Genomic DNA, 14319 nt, shown 5'->3' on the forward strand with positions numbered 1-14319 from the left:
GGATCATCAAGACACTCCACATGTGTTAGGTGTAAATTTGTAAAGAACCTAGAATAGTAAACAGTCTGTTGTTATTCAGAATGCTGTGTTTTATATTGGATGTTGTCTCGTCCATTGGATTACACTCAAAGGAAACAGTCTTACTGTATCACTATGTTTTGTATTACTTTTACAACAACATCGATCATTTTGAATTAGTTGTTTATGCTATTTATTACGAAGCATAACACACCATATTTGCAGTAACATCCAACACTTGCTTGTCTACCTGCTTGAAGCACCATCTAGCTTTTCTGCAGCAAAACACTGGATGCTGTGCTTTACTCACACTTTCCAGTGACTCAGTAGCTCCAACCAGCTACTGATGAAATACAACTTCTCCCCTCGCAAATTATTCTCCCTGCCCCAAGACCCACTCACACTGTACCAGGAGCTCTCGCAAATCCGGCTCAGCAACGCTGCCAGAAAGTTCTCCTGCGCCTCGACAGGCTTAAGCCTTAGTAGGAAATACTAAGCAGAGCAGACATAGACTAAAATTTTGTCTATAGCTGGTGCAATGAAACAAAACAAACCTTCATAGAACCCAGGGCATAGAGTATCCCATCACCCCTAGCAACACTTGTTTCATACTGAATCTGAGGCAACTGGTCTGTGTTAGCCTGTTGTGTTATGCTAGGATTTGCTGTGCTACACTTCTGTTGCTGAACTATAGCTGCTGTAATTATGAGCTGTTTCTGCCTTATGTATTAGTAGCAAGTCTTGCACCATAAATCTGAAGTCTTTTCACCACTGACCTGAAATAATGAGAAATTTAATTATAATGAATGTTTATAAGGGATGTGTTGTTAAAAAAAAGTTGCATGACTTACTATTACCTTCAAAAAAGTTAAGGATTTGATTTCTCTTCCAGTTAGCTGAACATAAATGGCCTAGATCTGGTGATTTGGCTGTTATTATCTCCTGGCAGAGGAGATGCAAAGTGCCAGAGAGTGCCAGTTTCTGAAATGTATTTTGATGTTATCTCAGAATGTCCTCATCTGAATGTAGAGGAAGTTGATGACGGATCCATTCCTACTGTGCCTCAAATTGTTGAACCCCAGGAGTCGAACGGTGGCACCCTCACTATTCCCATTCCTGTGATGGCCAACCAGAGGTGAGCCTCACTTTGAAAGCTGGTGAAGTGGAATGCAATTCTCCTAAAGTGAAATGGCATTGAATTTTATCATATCAGTAAGTGAAATCTAATATCATGTCTTTCTTTTTTTTTTTTACCTTTACTTTCTAACATGCTACAGCAAAGCAGTGCTTGTTGAGTGAGTAATTAATTTCAAACCCTTTACTTAAACAACTAAACATTTAAAATTGTAGTTTTATTGACTTTTTTTTAAATGTTTTTCTTTTAGCTAATCCTGCGTGTTTGTTTGTCTTTTAATTCAGGAGGGTTACCCAGCCAGATGAACAAGTTGAAGAGGAAGAAACGGAGAAAGAGGAAGATCTGAAAAGCCAGCGTGGCCTCCTCACTGTGGAGGAAGCGTGAGTGACTGGCCTTCTCTGGATCAGTCTTGTTTAAGGAATAGTACAACCTACAAACTTACAATGAACAGAAACTAATAGAAACACTAAAAATAATATACATTTGTGCTTAGTTGCCTTCCTAATTAAGAAATACTAATAAAAATAGATCATATGCATTTCAACCTAATTACTGTGAAAACTTCAAGGGCATTTTTGCCTATTCTTTTTTAAATCCCACCCATTATCATTCCATCATACGTAGATTAAGATTAAGAGTGCAGTATGTTTGTGTGCTGGTTAAAGACATGGAAAGGAAACCTTTTAAATATAGGAATTGGGGCCTCTATATTGTGTGCAATATAACATTTAAAGCATTAAGCATTATGATTAGAGCCTAGGTGTCTAAAGTATAGCCAATTTTTGACTAATGATCGATTTCTATTAAAAAGATCCTAACAAGGACAGAAATTGGGCTTAGAACACCTGAAAAAAACACAGAGAGAAAGGGGCAGCTAAAATGTGGAGCAATTTGTCAATGCAATTTGTACTTATACTTAGTAATAAGTGTACTCCCGTTTTAATCTGCTGTATTTTTTGTAGAGAGCGTCCTCTTTCTTCGGCCAGTCAGACAAGTGTTGTGGTTAACGAGCGTCTGCAGGAGCTGATCAAGCTGTTTAAAGAACGAACAGAGCGGACTAAAGAGAGGCTGATTGACCCAGATGAGTCTGAGGAAGAGAGTCCCACAGCAAGTGAGTACATGTTTGTGAATTAAAGGAAAAACCAGTATAAGGTTTCATTATGGAGTTGCTAGGCTACCATATGTTCCCAGGAGTACTTTGATTTGGATTGACATGCCATAGATTCTACATGAATGTGGATTTGCATTGGAAGGGTGAACATTAAAACATGGAAGGTGCTGAAGTGACTTTCCCTTTTTAAAAAAAGCTTGATATTGCTATCAGAGACAAAGATCCAACAGCGTAAAACAATTTGAGATCAGCAAACTCACAGACAGCTGATTTAGTGCCATTGCAATGACAACAAAATGATTCAAATCTCAGAGTATTATCCCTGATATGACATACATGTAAATGTTCATCTATAGGAGGATTCAAAACCCATGGGACAGTTACAAATACCATTGTGGCAATAGCTAAATGTGACCAAAAGATGTTAATGGGCAGAAAAGTTGTCTTTATTTCAAGAACGAGGTGCAATTCCAGCATTTCACTTTGTTTGTCCGAATATGTAGCACCTTCCAAAAAGGCCGTTGCTGCTCCTCCTCCTCCACCTCCTCCGCCTCCTCCGCCCGAGGAGAAGAAAGATGTTCCTGCTGTTGTTGAGAGTGAAGAGGAGCAGTTCCTGGAGTTCATGGGCTACCAAGTCAAAGTGCCCAAGATACCACCGATACCAGACTGGATGAGAGCCATCATAGAGTATCGTTTCCCTTCCAGCATCGATCCTTACACTGGTGAGAATCAGTGCTCCTGAATTACAGCAATACACTATTCTTCACTCTTACACTATGTGTATTTAGGCCAGTAGCTAGTGAGCTAATGAATTAATGAGGTAACTCTTGTGCTTCTCCTGTGATATGATTTCTCCTAGAAATCATGTTTTTTTTGGATAACAGAAAAAAAACATAAATAAATGTGCGAACAAAACCAAAATTTACACACAGCAATTTACATGACATGTTTTTTAGACACTTCTTATCTTATGTGTGCTTCTTTACATGGGATTTTCTTTATACATGATATCTATTTTAACATTTATTTTACAAACTTCATTTCTTTTAACATACGATTTTATTACACAAATGATTTATTTTCCGAAAAAAAAATTTTTTATTTTATTTATTTTTATTATTTTTTATTATTATTATTTTATGTTCAAATCATTTTAAAAAATTCATCGCTTTACTCATTTAAATTTTTTGTCATTTTTTTTTCACTTAGATATGATTTTTACACATTTTATTTTCACTTCTGATTCTTCCTCTATTTGCACAATTAATTTATTTTCACTTAAATGATTCATTTTCATGAATTTTTATTATTTATGAAGGGTTTTTTTAACGTGGGACATTTTATTTATCAAGTATGTCATACACATGATGTTTATGTGAGTTCAGAAGGACGGCACGTTGAAATTTGTTTATGGTTTTGTACATATGAGCATAAATATTATTTTGTTTTTTATAGTATTTACTACTACTACTACTAATAATAATAATTATATTATTTATTATTTGATTTCTATTCTCAAAATTATAACTACAAAGTGTTATTATTATTATTATTATTATTATTATTATTATTATTATTGTTATTATTATTAATGGCATTAATTTAGTGCTACTTATTAGCACTAAGAAATGTACAGAGTGATAGAGCAGGTGAAGTTGTTTTATGGGACAAAAATCATGGCTTTGTATTTGTCTGTTTTTCGTCCGGGCAGATATAATCTATGTGGTGTGGCTGTTTTTCGTGATGTGTGCGTGGAATTATAACGTGTGGCTGATCCCGGTGCGTTGGGCGTTCCCATATCAGACTCCAGAAAACATCCACCTGTGGCTGCTTGCTGACTATTTCTGTGACACCATCTACATCCTGGACATTGTGGTCTTTCAGCCCAGACTACAGTTTGTCCGTGGGGGAGATATAGTGGTGGGTAGAAACATATACATGAGCTTTCACAGATTTACAGTGAACAATATTTAGACAATACACTTATATTTAGACAATACACACAAACAACATCATCCATGAAATCATTTTAAAGCTCAGCACCTTTTAAAAAGAAACTTGTATATAGTGTTTTTTAATAGATGTCCACCGATGTATGTGTTTCAGTGTGATAAAAAGGATATGAGGGAACAATACATGAAAACAGAACGATTTAAGGTGAGCACAAGACTTTCCAAAACAAAAAAATACTTTTTACAAAAGTAGCTCTTTCCCTAATTGTAGTGGATTGCAAAATACATGTTTGGTGTCTTAAGTCAGTTTCTTTTCTTTGCAATGGAATTATATGGATGTAATGAACAAGTACTGGAAATCAGTGTCACCCAAACTTATGAACTTATGCCCATGTGTAGTAAATGTTAAGCAAACCTTCTAGTGAAACAGGATGTTTTGGACAAAAGCCCGTCATCAGCAATCATTAAGCCTCCTTTGATTTGACTGACTAATACAGATAGTCTCCGAGTTATAAAGAAGATGCGTTCTGATGACCCCGTCGTAACTAGAAAATATGGCAAGTCGAAACATGACCTTGCCAACACAGGAGTCTTAAAGAATGCCGATCAGTATGGGGGTAGTATACTGTAAATTGTTAATAATTTAACAAATTCATTCAGTCATTGTAAAATGGCCAGATTGGTTTGAGCTGCCAGGAAGGATACAGTAACTGCATATATGAGCTGGTCTACATGTGTTCCTATTAAATTGGCTCATCAACTCAATAAGGAGGGAATTGTGTATATGAAACTTTGCCATATGTTTATTTTAATATTAATGTTAGTCATGAGTAATCATGGCATTTCCAAGTAGCTATGTCTGCTTGTCCATGTGCTTGACTGGTATTTGGACTGATATTTTCAGATGGACATGATCAGTTTGTTTCCCCTGGAGGTTTTGTACTATTTCACAGGAGTTAAATCCATTTTGCGCTTCCCACGTCTTTTAAAGGTAAAACCAGATCTAATATACACAGCCTACACCAAACATACATACATATATACATCCACTCATCAGGCATAACATTATGACCACCTTCCTAACATTTTGTAGATCCCCATTTTGCTGTCAAAGCAGACTTCACCCGTCAAGACATGGACTCTACCAGAGCGCTGTAGGTGTGCTGTGGTATCTGGCACCAAGATGTTATCAGCAGATCCTTTAAGTCCTGTAAGTTCCGAGGTGGGGCTTCCATGGATCTGACTTGTTTGTTCATCACATCCCACAGATGCTTGATTGAGTTCCAGGGAATTTGAAGTCCAAGGCAAGACAACAAACCCATTGTAGTGCTCCTCAAACCATTCCTGAACCATTTTTTTCTTGTGGTAGGACGCATTATCCTGCTGAAAGAGCCTTTCTTGGACCACTTTTGATAGATACTGACTACTGCACAACACCCCACAAGAGCTGCAGTCTTGGAGATGTTCCAACCCATCACAAATTGGCCTTTTCCTTCTTCTAACACATCGACTTTGAGGACAAAATGTTCACTTGCTGCCTAATATATCCCACCCACTAACATGTGCCGTGATGAAGAGATATCAATGTTATTCACTTCACCTGTCAGTGGTCATAATGTTATGCCTGATCGGTGTTCATCTGTAACTATCATAGATTAATAAATATACTTCTCTGTTTGGCATTGAGAAGAAATCAATATAAATATTAATGCTCGTTCTTTCTGTCAGTACATGGCATTCTTTGAATTTAACGATCGTCTGGAGGCGGTGATGAAAAAAGCATACATTTACAGGTAAGTACATGTCAAACGATAATACCATACAATAAAAGGTGTATATATATATCTAGCAATAAGAGAAAAAATTACTGACATGGCAGATTTGGACAGGGCTAAAGCCCCAGTAATACAGTAATTACATCACCCCACGTCCTTAGTAAGTAAAATTAGTCTAATGTAAATAGTTTCAGTTTTGTGTCCTCTAGCGCCCATGTCTTTCTCTCAGAGTGATCCGGACCAGTGCGTACTTGCTGTACTCACTACACTGCAATGCCTGTCTGTTCTACTGGGGCTCTGATTATGAAGGCCTTGGCTCCACTAAATGGGTCTACGATGGCAGAGGCAACAGGTGACTCCTTTACCATGCACTCCAAACTCTGTGTTTATCTCAATACCACATAGTAAAAACATGTGTGTGTGCGTGTGTGTGTGTGCACTTTCATTGTGCAGTTACATCCGCTGCTACTACTTTGCTGTAAAAACCCTGATCACAATCGGAGGCCTCCCAGATCCCACCACAGTCTTCGAAATCGTCTTTCAGCTGGTCAATTACTTTGTCGGTGTGTTCGCTTTCTCGATTATGATTGGTCAGGTGGGTGAAAAAAATGGGCTACGATACTGCAGAATATTTTCAGACACTAAAAAAGTCACAAATTATGTGTTTGTGTGCGTAGATGAGAGATGTTGTAGGAGCAGCTACTGCAGGACCGGCGTACTATAGGTCGTGTGTGGACAGCACAGTAAAGTACATGACTGCTTATCGCATCCCAAGAGAGGTTCAGAACAGAGTCAAGACCTGGTATGACTATACGTGGCAATCGCAAGGCATGCTGGGTAAGAGCCAAATGGAGTTGGAAAAATGTAAACAATAGAAGTTCAGCTGAGAATGTTTATATTCTCAGGGAGTTTTTCATTGCCAATGCACAGTACTAGTGATAAATCTAAACTTTAATTTACATTTTAGATTTTATATTCTAAATTTTTAACAATGTCCATTGTTGTAATGCTATACAAATTGAATTGAAAATCATTCAGAATACACAAATTCAGACGAATACAAAATTGACACAAATGTAACACACTGATTAAAAATTCATTTTTAATTTCTCGAAGGATCGATTAAAAAATGAAATGTACCCAATTTACTTCTCACAACAAAATGTAGCTGATCAACATTTTTTTCCAGTAAACATTTTTTTCCAGTTGCATTGGTGTTAATACAGTATGTTGTTTTTTAGCATAGAGTATAATCATGCAAACTGGTCATTTATATCTTTGTTGTTTTTTAGCATAGAGTATAATCATGCAAACTGGTCATTTATATCTTTGCACCTTCATCTGAAAGCACATCATCTAGGTCAGAAATCTAATTTATACTTAAATAGTTTTATAAAATAAAACTACAAAATACATCTACAAATAAATCTAAAATTAAAGTTGGGAAAATATTATCACATTAAGAGTCTGACCAGATAAAGTAAAGTACCAGAGAGTAATAAAAAATAAAATCATACTTTTTATCTGACTATAGTTACAATTGAACTTCAGTGAATAAAGTTAGATCATATTATTACTTGTGTACATTATAGCAGCTACAAACCGTACCAATTTCTACTTTTCTTTCTCTTCAAGTTAACAAGAAAAAGAAATCCCAGCCCGGTAAAACTTTGTAGAGAATCCTCAAAGCAAAAGAGCCCTCTGTGTAGAAAACTGACACTGGACAATACTATCTACAGTTATACGCTGTTCTTTCTAGAAAACGCCACTGTTTTCATATTGTGAGTCATCCTCGTTTTACTGTGAAGTTCATGTGAATTCGATGTCAAGGTAGAAACAATGACGTATTAAAATGATGCATCAGAATCAGTTATAGAAAATGAATAAACACTTTCTGAAAAATAAGAGTTGAGAATTCTTTAACAACACAACATGGTTTAAGATCATTTAAGACACATTCTTCCTTCACTTGCTAGCAAAAATTCGGGTAAGTCATGTTTTCCTATTGTAGTCAAGGTCGGCTCTCTCTGTGTGTAGATGAACAGGAATTGCTCATCCAGCTTCCTGATAAGATGCGTCTGGACATCGCCGTGGATGTAAACTACACCATTGTCAGCAGAGTGGCCCTCTTCCAAGTGAGTGACCTGAAAACAGTATTCATTCATTCATTCATTCATTTTCTACCGCTTATCCGAACTACCACGGGTCACGTGGAGCCTGTGCCTATCTCAGGCGTCATCAGGCATCAAGGCAGGATACACCCTGGACGGAGTGCCAACCCATCGCAGGGCACACACACTATTCACTCTCATTCACTCACGCAATCACACACTAGGGACAATTTTCCAGAGACGCCAATCAACCTACCATGCATGTCTTTGGACCGGGGGAGGAAACCGGAGTACCCGGAGGAAACCTCCGAGGCACGGGGAGAACATGCAAACTCCACACACACAAGGCGGAGGCGGGAATCGAACCCCCAACCCTGGAGGTGTGAGGTGAACATGCTAACCACTAAGCCACCGTGCCCCCCTGAAAACAGTATTTTATCTGTAAATGAAGGACACACTGATAGTAATTCACCACAGGTTCTGAACGTCAGGGTCATAAACCAAGAACTGTTTAGTTTATCTTGCTGCAAAAAAATGACTTCTAGTAACAATTTTCTTCTATTTCCTATTATAAAATTATAACATACCAAATGTAAGATTAGTAAGCTTATTAGTAGAAAAGCATTAAATATTCTCAATTTTTTTTGACAGATTCTTTCTCTTTCTAGAAATAAATGTTTAAAAGTAGCACAAAAAAAATCAGCTATTATAATAAGAATATTTAAAAAATATTTTAAAACAATTCAAAATAGGTTAGATTATCTTACTTGTTAAGTTGTAAAAGGAAATACTAAATAGGTCTAAATATGTTTAAAATATTTTAAATCACTATTTATTTATTTACTTTTGTTTTTTGAAGTGCTACACAATAAAGTCTTGCGTTCTCATCGCATATTTGTCTTGCTCTCATTCTCAGGGCTGTGATAGACAGATGATTTTTGACATGTTGAAGAGACTGAAGTCTGTGGTCTACCTCCCTGGGGATTATGTGTGTAAGAAGGTTAGAGGCTTTATAGTTATAAAAGTCTTTATAGTTTATACTGCATCTGTCATAAGGTGTTGAATAAGTTTCTATAACAGAAGATTTGATAATAACAGATGTAAAACAAAGATCTCAGGATTATACAGTAAATTAAAAATTCATAAAGTATTTTCAGAAATAAAGTCATTTCTGAGTAACAACGAATTTGCAGAGATTTGGTATAGTGAGGTGGATAGTCACATAATTTAAGACTTACAATAAGATATTGTATTAAAAAATGTCAGTCCTTTCACTGAATAGAAAGGAATAGAAGATTGGGTTAAGTATTGTGACCTCTGTAGCTTATGAGAATCTGCCCCTTCTGTGTCAGGGTGAGATCGGCAGGGAGATGTACATCATCAAGGCCGGTGAGGTGCAGGTGGTTGGAGGCCCCGATGGTAAAACTGTGTTTGTGACTTTGAGGGCTGGATCTGTGTTTGGGGAAATCAGGCATGTGTTCTGGACATTTCACTGTATTATAAATTACCTTCATTTCCATGCAATATTTTTGTGTATAATGTGCATTTTTTGCTCAGCTTGCTTGCTGTAGGGGGAGGGAACCGGCGCACAGCTAATGTGGTGGCACATGGCTTTGCTAACCTCTTCATTCTGGATAAGAAAGACCTCTCTGAGATCATGGTGCATTACCCTGAGTCCCAGAAAATACTGCGCAAGAAGGCTAAGTGAGTTTTTAATGTACCTGCAGTATAAATATCCACTTCAAATTAACACAAACAATATCTATTCACTTTGCAACAAGAAGTTTGCAACTTAATTATTGCCAAATATATGCATTACAGCACAGTAGAATTCTTTTCTTCACATATCCCAACTGAGGAGGTTGGGGTGAGAGCACAGGGGCAACTATAATACAGCACCCCTGGAGCAAGGAGGGTTAAGAGCCTTGCACAAATGCCCAACAGTGGCAGCTTGGCAGAGCTGGGGCTTGAACCCCAACTATTCAATCAACAACCCAGAGCCTTAAACACTTGAGCCACCATTGTCATTTTTTTCTACGAGCAAAATATTATGCATATATAAACTGTTCAGTTAGTATATTTACCTTTACATTTACAAGTACATTTACCAGTACATTTACAAATGCTGTACATGTAAATGTATATTTAATGAATATATGTAAATATATGGTTACATAAAAATAAAGGTTACATAAAAATAAACCATAATGCAAATAAATTTAGCATACAAAGGTTCTCATGCTAATTGGTTGAAAGCTTTCGCATAATCCTGCAAGCAATCATGGTGAAATGGCAGGAGTTTTTAGGAAATTCTTAGGGACAACATTATTAAACTGTAGTCCAATAGAAAAGGCTGCATAGCCATGGCAAAATCTTTAAACCAGAGATGTCCCATTTTATCCAGAAAGGGCTAATGTGGGTGCAGGTTTTCACTCCAACTTAACAGAAGACACACCTGAGTCTACTAAAAGCCAAAGTTAAACTGATTTGAACATTTGTGCCAGTACAATTGGTGAGTTCAAGCATTTATTGATACAATAAATAATTGACCCTGGATGGGTGTGCCACATAGAATTTTGCAACACACTCTCAAATAAGGATGGAAAAGGTGTGAAGCCAACAGCCAATTAAAAAGAGTTGAAAAAAAGCAGAAAGCAGAACAGAGAACAATAAGCAATGTGTAGAAAAACATTCATGTCATTGATGGCTTGGAGGGTTGGTTTATGTCCTGTGTTTATGAAGTCTATGAAGCTAATGAAGTATACATTTTTGTCCATTTGTGTGAGTACAAAGTCAAAAGACACAATTAACTTTCAAATATTAAACTAGTAAGTTTATTTTGTAAATTTAAAGCAGATATATGCACTGGAAGTCTTGTTATCTGCTTGTTGTTGAAACAGTGTTCTAAACCAAAGTGCTCTGTGTGCTGATGTGTAAAGATTTAACTGAAACCAATCAGAAGTGGGTCACATGATGCCTGTTTACTGCTCGTTCATATCGTGTGTGTGTGTGTGTGTGTGTGTGTGTGTGTGTGAGTGTGTGTGTGTGTGTGTGTGTATGTGTATGTGTGTGTGTGTGTGATCTAGTCTGCTTAATTTATCCTTATTTAGTAATTAATGTGAAATCCTCTATCATGCATGCCCTTAAGGCCCACAGCACTGTTTACTGCTTTAATCAGTCCCTATAATCTGAATTTAAAAAAAAAAAAAAAAAACTTAACATTTTTCTGATTGTTGCAACCACTTTTTGTTTTGGTTTTGCTGCAGTTTTTTTCTTCCAAATTTGTGATGCAACGGTTTTTTTTTTTCTGTGGAAAACTGAAAATTTTCAAAATCGCAACACACAAGATTCTTCTTTTAAACTCCTACCTGTGAAGACTCGTATGTAATTACCTTCTGTGATAACTGGTGTTTGACGCATGTGAATCGAAGAGAGCTGGGGCTGAATACGTGTCGTGATGACGTCACATGACACATCTCGGTCCAAATTTGCAGAAAATCTGTTCATTTTTCCAAATTCAAAATCACTGATTGGTGAAGAAACTGTCTAACAGACCTTAACACTCAAATCTACTCAAACTACATCAATTGTGTTAAAGCATATAGAGTATGTTATCCTCTGTACTTTTATATGCTTTGATTTGATTGAGCTCATTTGTGTGGCTTGTGTTATTCAGGAAGATGCTAACGAAGGATAAGAAACCTCCAGAAGAAAAGGGTCCGGATAAGGAGACTGGTCAGGTGATTCCAACACGGCCTGAGACTCCCAAACTCTTTAAGGCCGCCCTGCTGATGGGCAAAGGAGAAACGTTCGCCAAACTGAAAGAGACATACAAAGACAGTGAAGCCACACTAAAGGTGCTTACCTTGCCTTTGTTCTTTTTTATTTTCTTTCGAACTTCTTGTCCCAGTGTACTTTTTTAAACAGCGACCAGTATGCTTTGACATTTTGGGATATCTGCCACAACAAAACGGATCTAAGCCTAATAGATTCAGTTTGTTAATGCTCTAAATACTACTTGTATTATACACTGTAGTGGGATTTCAGTCAATGTCTAATGTCTAAATTAATCAGCGATTGTTTTAAAACTCATTGAACAGTCAGGTCAAGGGCAACTATGTGGCTTCCAGTGTGTAAATTTACCATCAAGTTCTATTTATCTGTCGTATTTCGGTGTACTTCAGTCCACTGTAACCTCAGATTTCTGTTCCTGACTGATTATCTACCTCAATCTTCATTATACTGTGCATTCTAAGACGCTTTTCCGCTCAACACGGTTGTAAAGAGTGCTTATTTAGCTTATTGTAGCCTTCCTTCAATCTGCCCGTTCTCCTCTGAACAGTGGTCTGTAAAACAGCTCTTTACTGTTTTTTAGGTTTTCACATCATTCTGTGCAAACTGTTGAGAGTGTTGTGTGTGAACATTTTTGGACCTCAGTTACCTAAAATATACAAACCAGGTCACATTTGCTCTTTTCACACTTGAAATAGTTAGACCTAGGACAATGTAAACCTCGGGTACACAAACAGAATCTTGGATCATCACATTTCACAGCGCTTACTTTACCAATTGACAATTAATCTTGGGTATTCACCATCCTATGTTTCACACTGTATATTCCTAAACCTAACATTCTTTTTTGTATAATTGTGATGTTAAAAATTATGATTATGATAAATAAAGCAAGCTACTGGTTTAAATAACAGCTCGTTGCATACTTAGCTTTCATAACGGTGAGAAATCCTTCTTGACTGCTGAGATGCAAGAAAACAAAAAAGATGAAAAAATGAATAACAATAATCATTTTCAGAGCTGTTTACAGAGAAAACAATGCTTCTGTGACTATACAAAGCACATGATATGAGCTGTTCAATCATTTATCTGTAACATTCAAACACCGCATTGTTTCGCATTCTAAACATTTGACACTACAGAAAATGCTTCAGAGTTAAAAGCAGGGTTTAGATTGACGATAACCTGTGAAAAGTCCTATTTTCTCCATTCTGATAGTTGATGTGAACATTAACTGAAGCTCTTGATTTGTGTCTGATACATTTTTGTATTGTGCTACAGCTACATGATTGGCTGATTAGATAATTGCAGTATATACAGTATAAGTCTTCATAATAATATGCAATATGTCTAATGTATTTCAGACATTTTTTTTCCCTTGGTGTGTCTTCATTTCCTCCTTTATGTACATTTCCATGTCTCTATCTCTCAGACCTCCGACAGCATGACCACCACAGCAGCGCCCGTTCCCCCTCCCTCACCCATTCATCGTCGCTCTCCCGTCCAGCGCACAGTCACGCAGGATGACGAAGACATGGTGGCAGAGACCACAGACAGCACGATGATCATCCGCATAACCCCACACCAACATGGAGAGGAGATCCTCAGCATTGAAATGGCAGAGGAGGAAGATGGGAAGGTGAAGGAGACCGAGCAGGAGGAGAAGAAAGAAGAATAGAAGTTGAAAGAAAGGATGAGAAATTAGAACGCAAGGCTGGGAAATGGCCTGTTATTATAATGCTTTTTACTATTATAGGGAAATATTTGCAAAATGAATCTAAATCTAAACCAAAGGGGGATTTGTTATTTAAGTACAATTTGTAATGCTTTTGGTTTTAAAGTCATAACTGGTTTTAAATTTGACATGAGCTTTACAGGAAGGAGATGCCATTGTGAAAGCGAGTGAGCGTCTTATGGAACCTGATTTCTTTTAAACTGCTACACTGTCTTCCATTATAGCTCAAGCTGGATTTAAGCACTGAAATACAGCAAAGTGACATACAGTATATGTCATAGTTTTGCTAAGAGCAAGCTTCCATACTTAGTGTAGAGTGCTACATGTGCACAGATGCGCAGGTTTCAGTATTTCAGCATGTAAGGAAAAAATCCTGTAAGAAAAATACTTTTTGGGATTTATTTTTTTTAATTACATGGCACAATTCAGTTCTTCGTTTTCATATGAGATCTTTTTAGATTGTACTGTAAATATCATGAACATTAGGTACAAAGTAATAAGTAACCTGCTATAAATAACATGAGTATATGATTGGTTTTTATGAAAGATGTTATAATGAAATTGAATGGTGTATGCACAATATTAATATTCTAAAGCTCTGGGATAAATGCGATATATTTCAGTATTTGTTTTTGTTATCATATTGGGTAATTTGTCAGTGTAAATGATCTTTGTGGTTCTTTTCTTAGA

General features: G+C 36.8%; 1 protein-coding gene across 1 annotated transcript in view; it reads left to right on the forward strand.

Moving 5' to 3' along the window:
• Positions 1 to 14307, forward strand: part of cngb1a (cyclic nucleotide gated channel subunit beta 1a) — a 33683-nt gene extending 19376 nt beyond the window's left edge. The window contains exons 24-41 of the mRNA XM_060877505.1: positions 1027 to 1153; positions 1296 to 1313; positions 1438 to 1533; positions 2116 to 2264; positions 2768 to 2986; positions 3976 to 4184; positions 4371 to 4421; positions 5121 to 5207; positions 5945 to 6009; positions 6221 to 6343; positions 6445 to 6586; positions 6669 to 6828; positions 8029 to 8126; positions 9019 to 9102; positions 9455 to 9573; positions 9660 to 9806; positions 11779 to 11959; positions 13327 to 14307. Of these exons, the coding sequence (XP_060733488.1) occupies positions 1027 to 1153; positions 1296 to 1313; positions 1438 to 1533; positions 2116 to 2264; positions 2768 to 2986; positions 3976 to 4184; positions 4371 to 4421; positions 5121 to 5207; positions 5945 to 6009; positions 6221 to 6343; positions 6445 to 6586; positions 6669 to 6828; positions 8029 to 8126; positions 9019 to 9102; positions 9455 to 9573; positions 9660 to 9806; positions 11779 to 11959; positions 13327 to 13572 (2321 nt within the window). The 3' untranslated portion in view covers positions 13573 to 14307. The remainder of the gene's footprint in view (positions 1 to 1026; positions 1154 to 1295; positions 1314 to 1437; positions 1534 to 2115; positions 2265 to 2767; positions 2987 to 3975; positions 4185 to 4370; positions 4422 to 5120; positions 5208 to 5944; positions 6010 to 6220; positions 6344 to 6444; positions 6587 to 6668; positions 6829 to 8028; positions 8127 to 9018; positions 9103 to 9454; positions 9574 to 9659; positions 9807 to 11778; positions 11960 to 13326) is intronic.
• Positions 14308 to 14319: the final 12 nt, after the last annotated feature.

Source organism: Tachysurus vachellii, chromosome 9 (genome assembly GCF_030014155.1).
Source record: "Tachysurus vachellii isolate PV-2020 chromosome 9, HZAU_Pvac_v1, whole genome shotgun sequence".
Classification (NCBI taxonomy): domain Eukaryota; kingdom Metazoa; phylum Chordata; class Actinopteri; order Siluriformes; family Bagridae; genus Tachysurus; species Tachysurus vachellii.